Source organism: Sceloporus occidentalis, unplaced genomic scaffold (genome assembly GCF_023333645.1).
Source record: "Sceloporus occidentalis isolate IW3139 unplaced genomic scaffold, rSceOcc1.0.p SCAF_9, whole genome shotgun sequence".
Classification (NCBI taxonomy): domain Eukaryota; kingdom Metazoa; phylum Chordata; class Lepidosauria; order Squamata; family Phrynosomatidae; genus Sceloporus; species Sceloporus occidentalis.
The window spans coordinates 47,383,457-47,401,086 of record NW_028316989.1 but is presented as its reverse complement, the minus strand read 5'-3'; the positions used below and the strand labels follow the sequence as shown (position 1 = coordinate 47,401,086).

Here is a 17,630-nt window from a genome sequence, read left to right as displayed (position 1 = left end):
TCTGAAAACTCTTCTTTACAGGTACATTGGCTCAATTTTTCTACCTTTTTGGCAATCCTTTCCCAAATCTCTGGAATCATGTGATGGATGTAACCTGCACTGCTGCCAGGTTTAGATTTTAATGTGCTGTGAATACTTTCTCTTAGATCATTGGGCCAATAAGGAAAGTGAAATACAAACTGTAGTAAAATTTAATGAGAAAGTCCAGTCCAATCTCATTGAGCAAGCATGGGGATGGGGATGGACAAGTCAAGTCTTTAGAGGGAGGGCTTGGCAACTGAAGGGCCTCACATCCGCTCGGTCCCACTGCCAGAGAAGTCAGTCTGTAGCGGTGTGATGTTGTGGTCATATGTCGCATATTCTGAGTTGCCAGTGCTTGCCATTTTGAGCTGCTGAGCTGCATGCGTCAGCTGGAAGGCGGCATCGGGGTGTGCGGTGTCGGGAAGAAGAGTGCATTCCCTCTCGAGGATGTCTGCCACACCTTTCAGGAGATCCAAAAATCCAAAGGCTAAGGCCGCCTTTCGTAAGCGATTCAGTTCCTAGAAAAGACAAGAGAGGACAAAGAAGAGGAACATCCTCTAGTCAAGCATTAATGTGAAAATGGAAGAAAGAAGCCATAAAAACATACTGTACAGCACCAGTGGGGAAGAGCCAAGCAGGTGAAATTTTGGGCATCTCTAGGACCTCCAGAGTGATCCTATGGTCAATTTCTTGCAGAAGTGGATCATAGAGTCAAACAGGCTGATATAGAGATTCCTAGAGTAAAGACTTCTCTAGGAATCTCTAGGTCTTCCAGAAGAGTGATTGCCTGTGTGTATTAACAGTTTAGAAGCCCTCTGGCAGCCTATGTGGCTGAAGAGCAGAGTATAAATATTCTAAATAGATAAATGGGTATGTCTGGAAGTTTACTCTTAACAAAGCATACACATGCTGGAACTGTGCTTCCTTTGAGAAAGGATCTATAGACCAGCCCTTAGTGCCATACTGCCTGCTTCAAAGTGTAAGAAACAGTGTTCCTTACCTTGTAAAAGGTCTGTGTCTTTTCAGGAAGCTTTCTTGCATTTCTAAGTATCTTCTGTACATCTGTCTGTTGAGAGAGTAGAAAAAAATGGGGGGGGGGAATCTGAAGTTTCTTTCCCCACTTAGGAAATCCAATAAGGCCCAAAGCCTTGGTATATCCCACTATCAAAAAGAAATCCTTTCAACCACAGCAGCACTTTTAATAAGGGACACACACTTGCCTAACAACTTCATTTCCATGCAAAACTTGGAATGGTGCCAGAAGACAACAGGAAACTAATGTAAATGCTGCAACCCCAATGCGACAAACTACCGTATTTTACACCAGTAGAGCTGTGACAACGTTCAATGTGAGAATCTCACACAGCCCCAACTTTATTTGCAAGAAAAGGTAGATCCTGCCAAAGTCTTTAAACAATCTACTGACCTGGAGGCCATTTGGTTTAATCCACACAGTTACATTCTGTGCGTAGCTGCGTTTATTCTTGGGTTGCAAGGGAAAGGGACTCTTGTTGTCATCGTCACCATATGGGTTCTCCTTAGCATCTAAAAGCAAACAGATCGTAGATATACATGAGAGTTTTCATGTTTTCTCTCACACACACTACACCTTTTTAAAAGATTATTTTTAAGAAAAAGTTCCACACCAAGAATATCCAAACAAAAGTGTCACGTTCATTTGTTTTACATAAATCCAACACACCAATCATACTGTGTCTAGAAAGGAAGGAATGAAGTTGTTAAACTAAGAACGGAAACCTTTTAGTCATTAGCCTCTAACAATTGAGCCTCATAGCTGACTCATATCTGAAATGATGGGGAAATCTGAATGGATCCATTCACACGGTAGCGGCCATTACCTGAGATGGGGCCAAGTTGGGCCATCTTCCCCAGCCACGGGAGAGGCTCTGGTCCTGGCTCAAAGAGAGACATCATCAGATTTGACTTCTTCTTGCTGTCTGCTTGAGAATAAAGCATCCCATACCATTCAGGCCTGAAAAGAGAGAGCAAAGAACATCCATAGCAAGAACAGACATTTTTGCTAAGAAGAGATTATCCTTTCCCATCCAGGGCTGGCCTTTCTTCAAGGGAAAAGGCTGGGCTTCTCTGTCTTAGAATAAACAGAGCAACCTCTTTGTTCTTACTTCTCCAAGCCTCTGACTGAAATCTTTTAGTTCTAAAATTGGTCCTCTGCTAGGTATGCCTCCTAAACTGAAATGAATCTTCCTCCTGGCAGAGGGTCTAGAGGACACCCCCATGGACAAATATTTCTAACCCCAGAGGTTATTATTCATATTCAACAAACTTGTTATAAATCTCTGGCCCAAAATACAATTCCATTCAGTGCCATCTCTGTGCGTCCTCCACCCTCCATGTCACCCTCCATACCCTAACTGAACAATGGCCACCATGCCTTCCACTTTCAGACTCCCATGCAGCAACACACAGAAGTTGGGGATCTTGCCCGCTATCTGGTTAGCTGAATTCTCATCTTCGACATCATCCGCAATCCCTGGGCCCACTTCATCACCTTCTAGGAGGAAGGAGAAGTGAAGGCTATCAGGGTATGCTCCCTCTTCATTTTGAGAGTGATAGCTTCTGGGCATGAGGACATCAGAAAGGCTCACCTTTGTTGAGAGCAATGGGCAATACCAAATGCCGAGACAGGACCGGGGGGCTGGAGATATCAGCTATGTCAATGAAGCCAACTATTTCCAGATCTAGAAAGAAAGCCAACAGTAAGATTTTTTTTAAAAAAAGTAGGAAGAAATCACTCTTTGAACACCCAGTTGAAAATATTAGAGTAGGCAACTTGGTGCCTTCCAGATGTTTTGGGGCTCCAGCAAGTAAAGGAGTTGGATCAAAACAGAATGGAAAGGTTTCTCCTTTCTCACTCTGACAGAAGGAAGACTCTTAGATGGAGAGATTTAAAGTCAAAGAATGAAAGCATAGAGGGCAAGACAAACTGGTATTAGTGCAGAACGCAGTAAAGAAGAAGTAAGTGTTTACCTGTATTAATTGTTTTAGGAATTGGATCAATTTCCTCATCTACCACAAAGGGCTCTGGCCTTGGAAAGGCTTGCACATCTGAAGACAAGCGGCCGCATTTCAGAACAGCATGGAAGGGTGTATAGGCTACATCTATTAGCTTCCTGAAACATAAATGTATCATTAGGACAAGACAGTTAATGAATTCAGGTGAACTCCTTTGAAGAACTGCATCAGGGAGTAATTTGGATTATTCTTAAACGGGGGGGGGGGGGGGGGACAGTCTAATCATAGAGTGATGCTTATTAGAGGTTTACTCACCCAAACATGGACTGTACATTCTTCAAGCAAAGAGGTCCATCGATAGTAAAAATCTGTCCTTCCCCATTGTTTAAGTCTATAAGACGTTCAAGACAGTCTAAGGAATCTGTGCTCTGGAGCTGTAAGTAGAAAGAAGCACCTCTTCATAATGCAGAACATACTAAAACATGCACATTATCACCTAAAATTAGGCTGCTGAAATGATTCCTGTAAACCTGAAGCCTGTCTATCCCAGCCAACAGTTTGAACACGAGCCAAATGCTAATACAGTGTCAACCCTCTACTTCTTCTTGCAGAACAAGCCCACCGGAATGGACTCACCTCCTCTAGATTGGCCATGCACATGACATACAGCTTTGATGGGAATGGAAAAGGCAATGGGAAACGGTTGCTTTCATTTCGCTGGCTGAGAGTAGCCAAAGAGTGGCGGAGGGAGCCCCTGCCAATGCCTAAGCTCCCATCAGTGACTAGGACAACCTAAGGAAGAAGGAACAAGAGAGGCAGAGATTATCTCCACAAAGTAAAGAAGAGGAAGGTATGAGGAAGGTATGGAAAAACATAGCAGCACCTTTAAGAATAACTGGTTTTTATTTTAGCATGTCTACAGAAGTTATCAGTGGCAGAACACCACAGAACTTTCCAAGACATGAACCCAGAAACCTTACCTGGCAAGGAATGGCAGCTCCCCATTCCTGTTGCACAGTGTTGCACACCCCAAGCAGAGCTGACTCCAGGCATGTTTTGTCATAGTCGTCCATATTACTCAAGGCTTCCTGTGAACATAGATCACACACCGTTAGCCTGGGTCAGGCAAGCTGTCTGCACTCAGACTACAGTTGGCCCTCCGTTTTCATGGGGGATCCGTTTGGGACCCCCCCCGCGAAAACAGAGGCTCGTGCATAGCCAAGCCCCATAGGCTTGAATGGGGCACATGCGATTAGTGTGGGCGGGCACCACAGGGGCACACCAAATTGGAAATAATGGAAGTCACCCCTCCATGAGTATTCAAGATCATGGTTGCCAGATCCTTCAAACTCTAAGCCAAAATACACACTATATTAAAAAAAACAATTAACGCATATCTCTGTTTTTAGATCTTGTACCTGGAGAGTGTTGTAGTCTCTTGTGAAGGGAACCATCAGTTCCCAGAGTGAGGAAAACACGATCAAAGCGGTAAATTCTAGTTTGTAGTTGGTAGCCATGTGTTCAAAGAGCATGGTCAGGCCGTGGGCTGCGAGGTGTTTCCGCTGATACTCCTCGGAGCCCTCGACGGAGACTGGCCGCGTCATGGAGAGGGAGACGTCCATCACCACCACGGTCGGCATGGCGGCTTCTTCCTCGTTCTGTCAGGCGGAGAAGAGGGAAAGACTGCAGAGGAGGAAAAGGGAATGAATATCAGGTAGGAAAACGTAGCCATATACGTAAACCCATGCCTCTCCTTCATAGCTGCCTTGAGCCTCTGAACTGGGAGGAAGGCAGAGTATAAATCATAAATCATAATAATAATAATATAGTTGCTAATAGAAACACTACTGCTACTGCTGCCACTATCATCCCCATCCTCTTCCTCCTCATTAATACCCCACTTTGTCCCCAAGGATGGAGATTTACAAACTCCCATGTAGTTAAAATATACAGAAGATAAACATTAATAATAATAGGATGTTTATTTGTACCCCGCCTCTCCCAGTGGATTGAGGTGGCTTACATACATGGAACATATAATGTAATATTCATTTATTTAAGCAATTCATGAAGGGCAATGCACAACATTAACTCTAAAAACCTAAGTTTGGGGCAGTTTATTCGTATCCTGCTTCTCCAAACGTCTGAAGAGGCTTACATTAAACATCCATAAAATACAATAACCGCAAGTTTCCTTACATTTTGTCATTTTATTGTAAACTGCCTCGTTCCTAATTGGAGTAGGTGGGATGTCAATAAAAGTTGATTATTATTATAGTTATTATTATTATTATTATTATTATATCCCTTACCCTCCCACCCACAATAAAATGCAATTAAATCATTAGGCAGTTGTTAAAAGTGGAAAGAAACTACCAGCAGAGCCACCATCATCACCTGTTTTAACCAGGAAACAGAAATATAACCAAGGTCCAAAACACAATGCAGAAATAACCCAGTTTATTATTATTGTTATTAAACAGTTTGAGACTGTTATTATTGATATTAATATTATTATTATTAACAGTTTGAGACTGCTTCAACTGCCCTGGGCTCAGTGCTAGGGAATGCTGGGAACTGTAGTTTGTTGTGACACAGAGATGGCTCAATGTTCTCTCACCAAAAACTACAGTTCCCAGCATTCCCTGAAGCTGAAGCGGCCTCAAACTGGTCTCAAACTCCTCAGCTTCCCTTTCATTCTCTTTGGGGCGATTACAAACCAGATACTCCAACGCCAAGCCTCCATTTCTGGAGACAGACGCCTCTCTGTGGCCAAGGATGGGTTTCACTTCCGGGTTGGAGGGCATCCGCCATTTTGGGGCCCCACCCTGGAAGCCTTCCCCGCCGCCGCCAGCCTTTGGTTCCGGGCGAGGAAGAGGCCCCTGCCAAGCAAGCGCTTACTACTGCGCATGCGCGCCTGAAAGGCTCTCTGGCTCTGTAAAGGCAGGGCATTGGGGCATCCACACTGTAGGAATAATACGCTTTGACACCGGTTTAAGTGCTGCAGGTCCAGCCTATGAAACCCTGGGGCATCCACAGATAGGGTTGCCATAACTGTCAACCTCCAAACTGGGACAAATGTAAAATAAAATGTAGGACAAAGCTATAAATACATATATATATATATATAATTATATATAAACACACACATATATAATTATATATATGTGTGTGTGTGTGTGCATAATTATATATATACACACACACACATATACACACACATACATAATAGTACACATATGGTTTTATATATATATATATATATATATACATACATACATACTATAGTCATATATATATATAGAGAGAGAGACATACACACACACATAAATTATATATATACACACTCTCCATATATATACATATACATATAGATATATATATACACAGATATACATTATAATTACATATATATATATATAGGTTTTGCTGCCCAGTGGGCCTCTCTGGATCCATCTAGAGGCTGCAGTGCCCTGCGTCTCCACAAGAGGGCGCCCTTGTATTAGGAATCATTATTATTATTATTATTATTATTCACCCAAGTTGACTTTCTGCAGAGAACTGCCTCCAGAACTGGCTCATCAAGGCAACCCCTGTTAGCAACCAAACTGGTAAGAAGAAGAAAGAGCTATGGAGAAACATGGCTGTATAAAACTACATGTTGTTATTGTTGCACTCTGTTGTGTACACAGATGTATGAATCCACATTTTGTTGCCTCCAAGTCACTTCCAACTTACAGCAACCCAAAGGCAAACCTACCATAGGGTTTCCTTGGCAAGATTTGGGCAGAGGGGGCTTGCCACCCTTGCCTTCCTTCCTCTGAGAGACTGTGATTCACCCAACGGAGTGAGTGGAGATTTGAACCCTGGTCTCCGGAGTCACTGTCCAACACTCAAACCACTCCAAGATGTGGGTCACACGTTTGAGTTAAGAGTATGAGTTGGATTTCGATCCCACCTTTCCTCCAAAGAGCTCCAAGCAGTGGATACGGTTGTCTACTGTCACTCCATCCTCACAACCACCTTCTTGCGAGGCAGGCCACCCTGGGGGGGAAAGGAAGAGAACAGCCACACTCTCTCAGCCTCGGCAATGCCGACCATCCTCCGAACAAACCTTGCCAAGGATAAAACGTATACAACATATATAAAACCTATATCTCAGCAAGGCATTGCTGTGGGATCTGTGTGTGGAAATAATGCAACTTGACCCCACTTTAACTGTGGAATCCTGGGATTTGTAGTCTTTTTAAGGGTCAGGGGGCTTTGGTGAAACTACAAATCCCAACAGGGCCTAAAGAGGTGTCAAAGTGACCCCCTCCTCGATCCCTTTAAGGCTGGGATATTTAGGGGGGGCACAAGAGACACCCCTCCCTCAGATTTGTTGACCTTCCCCAGTACTGAGGGGAAACACCCCCCTATGCAGAACAAATAAAGGTCAGCCCCCCCCCCCCCCCCAGATAAACATATATCTGCACACACAGCCTCCATTTAACTCTTTCCCACCATTTTAGGGTTAAAGAATAGGGGTACCCCCCAAAAAATAGAAGCCCCCCATTTTTCCCCTTTCCCCGCCCGCCCCACCTTCTTACCTGCGAGGGCGGGTCCTGGAAACATAAAGGTGTTTTTATTCTCCTCCCGTTCTAAGGGGCCCGCCCGCCCCGTTCTCAGAGAGAGTGCAAAGGAGTGAATGAGCGCGCGCCGCCGCCACTGTGGAGGCCCCGCCCCCTCTCGCTCTCGTCCCGCCTCTTCTCGCGAGATCGCTGGAGGCTGGGAGGAGGAAGAGTGGGAAAAAACTCCACACACCTCTCTGACTCCGCCCCCTATTGTCAATCAAGCTTGAGTCGGCCAATCGGAGGAGGCGTGTGGGCGGGAAAAAGGGCTGCGGTGAAAGTGGGGCAGTGGCGCGCTCTCTGTCTGTCTCCTACTACTCCCGCCTCTCGAGCTCTGGCGTCCAATCAGAGCGCGAGAAGCAGAGGCCTCGACCGATTGCACCCACAGCACATAGACATGCAGTCATCAGTGTACAGTACTGTTGACACCGCGCCCATGTCTCCGGACGATCTCTCCCAGCAGCTTTATGTCAATGTTAAAGAGCATGGGGGAGAGAATGGCGCCCTGAGGGACGCCAGATGTCAGCTCTCTTTTCCTCCAGCCTCACCATCTGGAATCTGCCTGAGAGGTAGGAACGGAGCCATTGAAGCGCAGTGCCCCCAATGCCTAGCTCCCTCAGGCGCTCCAGAAGGATACCGTGGTCGATGGTATCGAATGCCGCTGAGATGTCCAAGAGCACCAGAAGGGTGCTCACATTTCCCCTGTTGATGCCCAGACGGAGATCATCGACTAAGGCAACCAGGGCAGTCTCAACTCTGGATCCCGTCCTGAATCCGGTTTGAAATGGGTCTAAATCATCGGCTTCATCCAAGACAGCTTGGAGCTGGAAGGTGACTGCCCTCTCGATCACCTTGCCCACCAAAACCACAGAGTGCCCCAGCGATAATGAACCCTTCTGCACTCGGACGAGGCAAGAGAGGGAAGGCCACTACAACAGAACAACAGGGAAGCATGCCCTTAAGACGAAGCCCCCGGATCGCGGCCATGGATGCCAAGATGACCAAAGGCTTTTAGGACTTCTTAGAAGATCTATAGACAATAGACTTAGACTGTTAGTATTTTTTCCCCATTTGTTTATGTCTTCTCCGGAGACCCAGAGACCTGGACAGTGTGCAAAGTTCAACCCCAGCTCCTTTCTATGCCCCCTACTCTTGCTGCTTACCTCCTAGTTTTCCTCCCACAGTCACACACAAGCCCCCCCCCCTTAGCTTTGCCCTGGAAGCGAATAGGGGTCGTTCCCCCAGTCCTTGGCCTCCAAGATGGGGTCTAGTGGCTGCCAGGGCCTGGAACTGGGTCCCTGTCAGGAGGACGCCATGACAGCCTCTGTTCCCACTGGATGCATAGCCCACACTCCCCTCACATCCAGCGGCCATCAGCTTGCCTTCCCTCTCTTGCCTTTGCAGTGAGGCCGGGTTTGCTTTTACAAAGCACTGGGGCTCAGGTCCTTATCACTCAAGCAAAATGTGAAGTCATCTCAGGGTCAATGTGAAAGCAATGCAGGGGCAATCGTGGGGTTTCAATCAGGAGCCATCTTAAACCCAATCAGGGCTCATTCCAGGGCTTTTCCCTTGAATTTCCCTAACCCTGGCATGACCCCCGATTGCGTTTAGGTTGGCTCTTGATTGAAAGTCCATGATTGCTTCTGCATTGCCTTCACATTGTCTTTGACTGACCCCGGGCTAACTTCAAATTTTGCTCTTGTGATAATGTCCAGAGAGAAGCAAAGATTCTGGTTTTGGTGGAAAGGAAAGGGAAGGAAGGGGAAAAGATAGAAGCACTTTGGAAGTGAAAGGGAAGCAAGATCAGCAAGTGGGGGGAAAGGTAGAAGGATGGTGGGGCGGTGCTCCCTCTCTCAGTCCCATGCCTTTGAGCAGATTGAGACAGACACAGACATGGAAGTGCCCAGCACAGAGACATCCCTGGCTTGGCAAAGCCAAGGGCCCTTTCTTTCCTCTTCCTCCGTCCAGCTGTAAGTCTTTCCAGCAGCATTGTCCTCAATGGAGGAAGGAGGGAAACAAGGAAAGAGCCTCCTTCTGCAAAGCCCACTGGCCACTGCTTCTTCTTCGTTCTCCTGGGAATCCAGAGGCAGAGGTCCACCAGTTTTGGGGAGCCTTGCTCTTGAATGTTTCCCGAACAATAACAGTAATAATAACGATAAACCATTCACCTTTAAAATGCTTATACTTTTAGATTGTAAGCCTGAGGGCAGGGAACCATCTAATTAAACATAATAATTGTAAGCCACTCTGATAGCCTTTAGGGTTGTAGGGTGGGGGATCAATATCATTAATAATAATAATAATAATAATAATAATAATAATAATGAATAATTATTATGAGGATGCTCCATGTGCAAAGAAGGAGGCCACGCCCCTCGGGAATAGGCAGCCAATGGGAGCGGAGTTAATTCCAGGTCAAAGGATGGAGGCCACGCCCCCTCAGGAATGGGGAGCCAATGAGGAAATCACAGGAGTCCCCATAGACTTTGGTTTTATTAAGATGTGGCTAATAAAGAACATTCCTGATACAATGGCGCCCTCTTGTGGTTACTCAGGGCACTGCATTTGGGGGGGTTGGAGGAGGACACTTCCCATCATCCTCTCAAGGCACAGCTAGGGCTGCCATATCCCGCCTGGGGGTGGGACTTTCCTGATTTGGGGTGGGTCCGCACGATCCCGCCCCGGTTTGGCCCCACCCCCGGGATTCCCCCCCCCAGCGAGGCCCTGGGGGCGGCTCCGCGATCGCGGAGTCCTCCAAGGCCTCGCCGGGGCCTGGGAGGAGGAGGAGGCCGCTTGCCACCACGGCAATGGCCGCGATGACGGGCGGCCCCTGCGCTCCTTCCCGGCCTGAGAGGAGGCCGAGGCTTCCTCCCAAGCTGGGAAGGAGGACAAGGTTTTAAAATGTAGGACCTTTTTTTTTTAATTTCCTGGCCACGAAATGTTTTTTAAAAAAGGTCCTACATTTTAAAACCTTGTCCTACATTTCCCCCGGTTTGGAGGTCCTCAGGGATGGCAATCCTAGGCACAGCATGTGGGCAAAAGGAGACCCGCTTAACAGAACCTGCTGGGGGTGAAATGTACAACTCTGTGTGCGTTGTTCTTGTTTCCATCATAGGCTGGAGTCCTGTTGGCGTCAATTGACTTACACCTACTGTCTGAACTTTTCCACTGTTGTGCAATGGAGGCATTCATGTTTCTGGCATGGAAGCATCATTCTGCACATCATGTTAGGGTTGCCAGAGCCCTAGGTTTTGAGAACAAAAGCCTGAGACCTAAGAAGATATGATAAGGAGCATTTAATCCAGCCTTCTTGCTTTTAGCCATAAAGCGAATGCAGAAGATAATGGAGGGTGAGCCCTGACACCGAAACAACAATGGAGAGGGAAGGAAGAAGCTGGCTAAGTAATATGTAGACCGCCTCTCCAGCTCCAAGGAAAGTCAAGTCCCATCAGCCTCAGCTAGAACAGCAAATGGTGAAGAATGCTGAGAGTTGGAGTCTAATAACATCTGGAGAGCCACTCTTTGCTCCTCCGTCTAAAGTCTAATCCGTCGAAAGTCTAATGCGCTTTTCCGCTGCTTAGTGCTTACCCAACCTATCTCCGTAGCAAAGAGGGACCATCTTTCCCTTGTCAATGTTGTTGCAAAGGGGAAACGTCTGCCTCATGTAGCTGGATCCTACACAGAACGTCTAGTCTTGGGGACCGTGTGGTATGCGAATAAATATCAATAACCATTAAGTCATTTCCTTAAGACTAGAGGGAAATGAGCGCAGGAGGTACACCGGGTCCTCAGTTTAAAAAACAGGCCGGCCAACACATCTGTTTTTTGTTTTCTTAATCATTAAAAGCATCATTATTTGGCCGTAGGCTCCAAAACCACCCGGCTACTTCGGTCTGGCAAGAAAGGTTTTGCCATTGCTACATATACCAGTAAAGCAAGAAAGCGCTTTAATGGCATCCTTTGCCTTGGTGCGCTCCAAGTCCCTTTGGAGTTCCTGAAACAGGGAACGTCTGGATTTGGGAACCAGGACCCCTGCAAAATGGAAGCCTTAATAAGGGGCATTATTAATATTTCTATGCATAGACATCCAGAGGGCACTGGACAATGAAAAGAAACCAAAAAGAGAATAAACGTTGGCACAGCAAAATTCAGAATCGACAAGCAGCTATACATTTTTTTGGGTTTTGGTACAACTCCAAAACATCAGATGCATGTTGCAAGCTTTCAAAGAGGTTAAAAATGATACAGGAGAAAAAGTGGTGATGATATCTGTATGGTTATCCTTTTCCCTCCAGTCCTGTCCTCTGATTTCCAAATCAAGGGAAGTCAAAGTCCTTCTATGTTCTGTGCTGGCCAGACGTCATCTGGAGTACAGCGTTCAATTCTCATTTTAAGAAGGATAGAGACATGTTGGAGCAGGTTTGGAGAAAGGCCATAAGGATGCTAAGAGGTTTGGAGAACAAAACGTATGAGGAGAGGGTGAAGGAGCTGGGCATGTTCATCTTGATGAAGCAAAAGACTGAGTGAGGGGTGACTATTTAAATACTTCAAGAGTTGCAACAGAGAGGAAGGTGCTGTCTCAGAGGACAGGATCTAATGATTTGAAGTTATAGGAGAGTTGATTTCGGTTGGACATTAGAAGAAACGTCTTGACAGTGTGAATGGTTCAGCAATGGAAACAACTGCCTAGAGAGGTGGTGAAATCTCCTTCTCTGGATGTCTCCAAAAAGAGTTTTGACAGCTACTTGCTGGGGATGCTTTTGCTGGAGATCTTGCACTGAGCCCAAAGTTAGAATAGATGACCTAGAGGTCCAACCCTTCCAACCCTATGATTCTATTATTCTAATCCAAAGCTATTTGCAGAAAACAATATCTTGTGCTCATATTTCTTCCAATACATTTGGTGACACAAGCTGCTCGTGTTTTCCTTCGGTGAATTGCCTCTTTGTGCAGTGAGCGAGCTGTGGCTGTCAAGGAAGCGCTTATCCAAAAAGCAAAATTGCTTTCTCAGATTTATGATTTCCTGGCTGGCACAGCTGCGTGGCATCGCCTCAGTCGTCCCCTCCTCTCTGCCAGCCACCTGTTTCCAAGCCTAGCTGAAGAGTGTGCATCCTGCGCTATGATCGGTCGGAGCACTGAGCGCGTGTAAAAACTGTAGTGCAAACAGTTGTGCTTTCTCAGAGGTTACACGTTCACCTGTGCATTTTGCAAGCGTTCATGTAGCCCTCTCTTTTGCAGGGCTGAAAGTGAGGTTGCTCAATGCCTTATGGCCTGTCACACAATTCACCAAGTTAAAAAGAATGGTTTGAAAGCTATGCACATATGAACGTTTGTGTAAACCAAAAGGGCCCCAAAGTCTGTAACCACATTTTCACTTAGTGCTGGAAAGGCAGCAACTTTAAGTGCTGTAGCCCCATCCTATGCAATCCTGGGATTTGTAGTTTTACAGGGTCTTTAGCCTTCTCTGCCAAAGAATGCTGGTGTCTCACCAAACTACAAACGTTAGGATTCTCTAGGATGCAGCCATGGCATTTAAAGTGACGTCAAACTGCATTATTTCTACAGTATAGATACACATATAGATTACCTAGTCCTGGACCTCAATTGTAAAGAGATTATCGCCAAAAATCTAGATTATGGACCTCAGCCATATTGAGGGGAACCACTATGTGGGAAATCTTAATGAAACATAACCTTTCGTGAAAACATCATGGAGTTCTGGGCAGCCAATGTAGAAATCTGAACCAGATACGTTCTGGTAGGAGTCAGACAAAAGCAAAGAGGGAAATTATACTCCTGGGAATTCATGTGTGGCTTCTCAATGTGGAATGTTTTTTTATCCAAAAGATGTTCCAAAACAAGTGGAAAGTGGTAAACAAGTTACCCTGGCATAATATTAATTGGCATAATATTCAGCTACTTGTCAGCGGAGTAGGTTCGTCGTAGAAGATAGCTGAGCAAATGGAACATCTGCTGAAGACCTGCTGGCTGTCAAAGACAGGTTGCTCAATAGCCAAAATTAACAGTCTGTTTAAGGAAATGCTAGAGGCCCAGCATGGTGGAGCGGTCTGAGCGTTGGACTATAAAACTCTGGAGATCGGGGTTCGATTTCCCGCTGTGCCATGGAAAATCACTTGGGCAAGTTGCACACTCTTAACCACAGAAAGCCAAGCAATAGGGTCGCCATAAATCAGAAATGACTTGAAGGCACACAGCAGCAACAACAACAACAATGCAGCAAATGGCAACATGGTGCCTTTGAATCCACAAATGCATAACCAAATGTGCAACTGAATGCTCAGCCAAAGGCACAACCTGACATGTATCCACATGCACAATGGCACTATGTTCGCAACTCCATTTCCACAATCTTGAACTTAGTGCAGACATTCTGCATTGGACAAAAATCTCCAGCCAGGGAATTTACACATGTATAAGACACCAACCATATGCTAGGCAATGTCTCCCCAGTCTAACCTCAGCTTGATTACTGCTATCCATTATTTTCGTCTAAGCTGCACACATGCAAAAGAAATTCCAGAGATCCCATTTGCATGTAGCTGAAGAGACGGGCTGTATGTATTTTTGTATACATGTATTTATTGGCGCATGATCAAGTTTTTGGGGTAATGTTTTGTTTACTTTAACATCCAGTATCTAAAGCTAAGAGACAAGGCGCAACCCCTTCGCTTTCCTTTGCACAATGCAAAAAGAGAACACGGGGTTCCAGTTTCCTCGCCCACCACCGGCGCTCGCATCTGCTGATGCCTTTTCCAGCTGGGATAGATCCATTTGACAGATGTTCACCTCGACATCCATCCCCAGCTCTCTCACATGCAGACTTTCAAAAACTCAAGGCTTCCCTGTGCTTTTCTCAGCACTTTCTGTAGTAAGAGTCCGGAGAGCACTTGGGTGGAAGATGTCAGATGACTGTTTGAGGCCAAAGCGTCCCCGATATTGATTCACCAAAACTTCTCAAGAACTTGCTGGACTGGTTGAAGATTAGCAAGAAGCAGAATCTAGAAGGATTCTGTAAACGCCACAGGATTTTTCATGTTTCTGCAAAAGCGAAAGCCCTTCTCTGGCCTCATTCCCATTACCTTTTATATCGTATCGCAAACCAGTTTAAATGACCCCGGTTCGCACTTGAACCGAATCGCTGAAGCAGTTCAGAGAGGAAGGTCTTGCACTAGACCCATTTAACCTGTGTCTTTTTGACGCTAGTGTTTTCTGCGTCTTTTTGGATAAATCGATTCCGCACAAATGTAAACCAGATGCGGATCGGAATCGATTTAAATGTGCCTTTTGGTCAGCTGGAGCAGGTCCATTTTGAACCGATTCATTCGTGAATGTGAACCACAAATGGTTGCAGCAAGAAAATGCGATCGGGGCAAAGGTAGTGTAAACCACACTCCGCTGCTGAACCAATCCATCAATTCGGTTCGCAAGGAGATTTATTTGTAAGTGGGAATGCGGCCTCTAAAGAATGGAACAGAATCAGTCATCATTTTCAAAACTGACTCCCAGGCAACGCAATTTTGTTGTTATTCATATTCACTGAGATCTGAGATAGCTGGAAGAAACACCGTTTAACAGTCAAATGATTTCACAGAGCTGTTCGATAGTGGAAGAGGCTACTTTGGAGGGTGATGGAGTCTCCTTCTTTGGAGGTTTTTAAACAGAGGCTGGATGGTCATCTGTCGGGGATGCATTGACTGTGAGTTCCTGCATGGCAGAAGGGGTTTGGACTGGAGGATGGTTGGTTTCTTCTAACGCTATGAGTCTAACAAATATATGGAGGTTTGCATGTCTCCAAGAAACCTGTCCACATCCTTGGGTTGTACAAGCTGTTACTTTAAAATCGTTTTATATTATTTAAGGGCAGTTTTTCCATCAGCATGGCCCAACATTGTTCCACCTGCCACCCCCTCACAGTTTTGGGTAAAGACAGTTATTTCATTTCCTGGAGAAAATTAGTCAAAAGTATATAATTCTGAAATTGTAGCCCAGTCTGAGGTATAGCCCTGGCATGGCCATGCCAACAGGCCAAAGGTGTTAATCTCTGGCATTTATCAAAAGGAACAACCTCCATCAGTCCTGTTTTACAATTAAATTATCATTCCCCTGGATGGGAACTTCGTCATCTCCTTGATCTCATAAAAAGGAATGTGAATAGCGTAATTGAATCAGTTGAGATGGCTTGGCTCTCCCTCTCTCGCTCCCTGCCTTCCCCTTCTAAATGCAGACAGAAGGATTTCAAATGGAAATATGGAACCCATATTAATAGAGACAATGGGAGACATCGTGTAGCAACACTTTCAACTGGAGCTGAAATGGGTGATGTCCGCTGTAATAAGTGTTTGACGTCAGACTAAAAGAATCTGACTTGAGAAAAGGAGGTGCAGTGGGAGCAGGATATGGCCTACAAATAGCTTTGGGGTCACATGAAGCTCACAACTCACACTTTCTCCATCCCAATGTAGACTGTTGTTTGTTGTGTGCCTTCAAGTCAACTCTGACTTTTGAGACCCTCTATCGTAAGGGTTTTGGGGGGCAAAATTTATCAGAGGAGGTATCAATCCACTACACTATCCCCCTGGTAGTCTTCGTGTTGTTACTGTGTGCCTTCAAGTCATTTCCGACTTATGGCGAACCTAGGAATTTCCATTTCTGGAAGTTCCCAGGACAGATAATTCACCTTTCCTTCTGGACAGAAAATATGTAGTCCAGGGCATCTGGGGCAGTCAAGGGCCTCAAAAATAATCTGGGCCTCATTCCCACTTGCAAAAAAAGTGGTTTGCAATCCATAATCAATGGACTGATTCGACAGCAGAGCGTGGTTCCCACTACATTTGCCTCGATTGCCTTTTTCCCCTGTAAAATAACCCACTTGTGATCCACGTTCATGAATGAACCGGTTCAAAATGGACCCTCTCCAGCTGGCCGAAGGGCAAATTTAAATAAATTCGGATCCGCATCTGGTTCTCACTTCTGCAGAATTGAGTTATCCAAAAAGACGCATAAAATATCAGCGTCAAAAAGACGCTCGCCGAATTGCTTCAGCAAATCGATTCAAGTGGGAACCAGGGTAATTTGAACTGGTTCAAACCGATTTGGGATCTGTTTTAAAAGGTAGTGGGGATCAGGCTCTGGAAAGCACATTTGGTCCCAGGAAGGCAAGTTGCCCACCTTTGGTCAGAGGTCTCTCCACCTGCCATGATCCACAAAGAAAGTGAATGCACTACCCATGAGATCATCTCCCCCCAAGGGTCTTCCACATCTCTCCTGTCCTGCTTGAAATAACACATTACGTTCATGACTTTGCAACAGGATAGTTCATGTAAAGCAGGAGTATGCCAGATATGAGCAGTTGACCTTGGGGAAAGAACATTTCTTCCCGAGCAAAATTGAATTAAAGTTTGCTTTGCCACGGAAGGAGCCAAAGGGAGGCAGAGGTGAGGAGTGGGACGTCATTGCTTGGGCTTGCGGAGCCAAAGCTCCTTACACAAACCACCCTCTCTCTGTGTGTCTGCTTTTCTTTTGTTTAGGACCTGTTTTAGGTGGCGGAGAGGAGTATGGCGTCTCTTGTCGCTACCTGGCCAAGATATGATGATGACTCTTTGGATGCCCAAGCAGTGCAATAGGACAGGTCTGGCACAGCACCCAACTGTCCCAATTAATCCCACTTTATCAGCTGCTTTATAAATGTCCAATTCTCTCTCCTCCTCCCACTTTCTTCCTTTTCCTTGGCTTAATAATAATAATAATTTGTTTTATTTATATACTGCTATTCCAAAGATCATAGCGGTGAACAGCAAGTAAGCTAATTAGCAAGTAAGCTAATTTGCCCCCAACAGTCTGGGTACTCATTTTAGCTCCCTCCTCGGAAGGATGCAAGCCTGAGTCAAGCTTGGGCCCTTTTGCTGGTCTTGAACTCGCAACCTTGTGGTTTCGAGTGAATGGCTGCAGTACAGGCATTGAACCACTGCGCCACCAGGGCTCCCT

The 17,630-nt window shown here is 45.7% G+C and overlaps 2 protein-coding genes across 7 annotated transcripts in view; one reads left to right on the top strand and one right to left on the bottom strand.

Moving 5' to 3' along the window:
- Positions 1 to 173: 173 nt before the first annotated feature.
- Positions 174 to 7,713, bottom strand: INTS14 (integrator complex subunit 14). 5 transcript variants are annotated; one of them, XM_089539238.1, is made up of 13 exons: positions 7,605 to 7,713; positions 6,974 to 7,059; positions 4,434 to 4,698; positions 3,996 to 4,103; positions 3,652 to 3,807; positions 3,331 to 3,449; positions 3,031 to 3,173; positions 2,649 to 2,741; positions 2,410 to 2,554; positions 1,881 to 2,014; positions 1,448 to 1,566; positions 1,022 to 1,087; positions 174 to 539 (listed from the first exon to the last, which is right to left on the bottom strand). In XM_089539238.1, the coding sequence occupies exons 3-13, from the start codon at positions 4,653 to 4,655 to the stop codon at positions 288 to 290; spliced, it is 1,557 nt and encodes a 518-aa protein (XP_089395364.1). In that variant the 5' UTR covers positions 4,656 to 4,698; positions 6,974 to 7,059; positions 7,605 to 7,713; the 3' UTR covers positions 174 to 287. The 5 variants fall into 5 exon arrangements, with proteins under 5 accessions (XP_089395364.1, XP_089395366.1, XP_089395367.1 ...); XM_089539240.1 differs by lacking the exon at positions 6,974 to 7,059; XM_089539241.1 differs by lacking the exons at positions 6,974 to 7,059; positions 7,605 to 7,713 and adding an exon at positions 6,776 to 6,966 and having other exon boundaries at positions 2,410 to 2,551.
- Positions 6,591 to 17,630, top strand: part of CILP (cartilage intermediate layer protein) — a 25,473-nt gene continuing 14,433 nt past the window's right edge. Inside the window, exons 1-2 of one of the 2 annotated variants that reach the window (XM_089539236.1) lie at positions 6,591 to 6,626; positions 17,174 to 17,274. The gene's annotated coding sequence lies outside the window, so the exon portion shown is untranslated. Of the gene's footprint in view, positions 6,627 to 17,036; positions 17,081 to 17,173; positions 17,275 to 17,630 lie in introns of those variants that run through there. The other variant, XM_089539235.1, reaches the window with a different exon arrangement.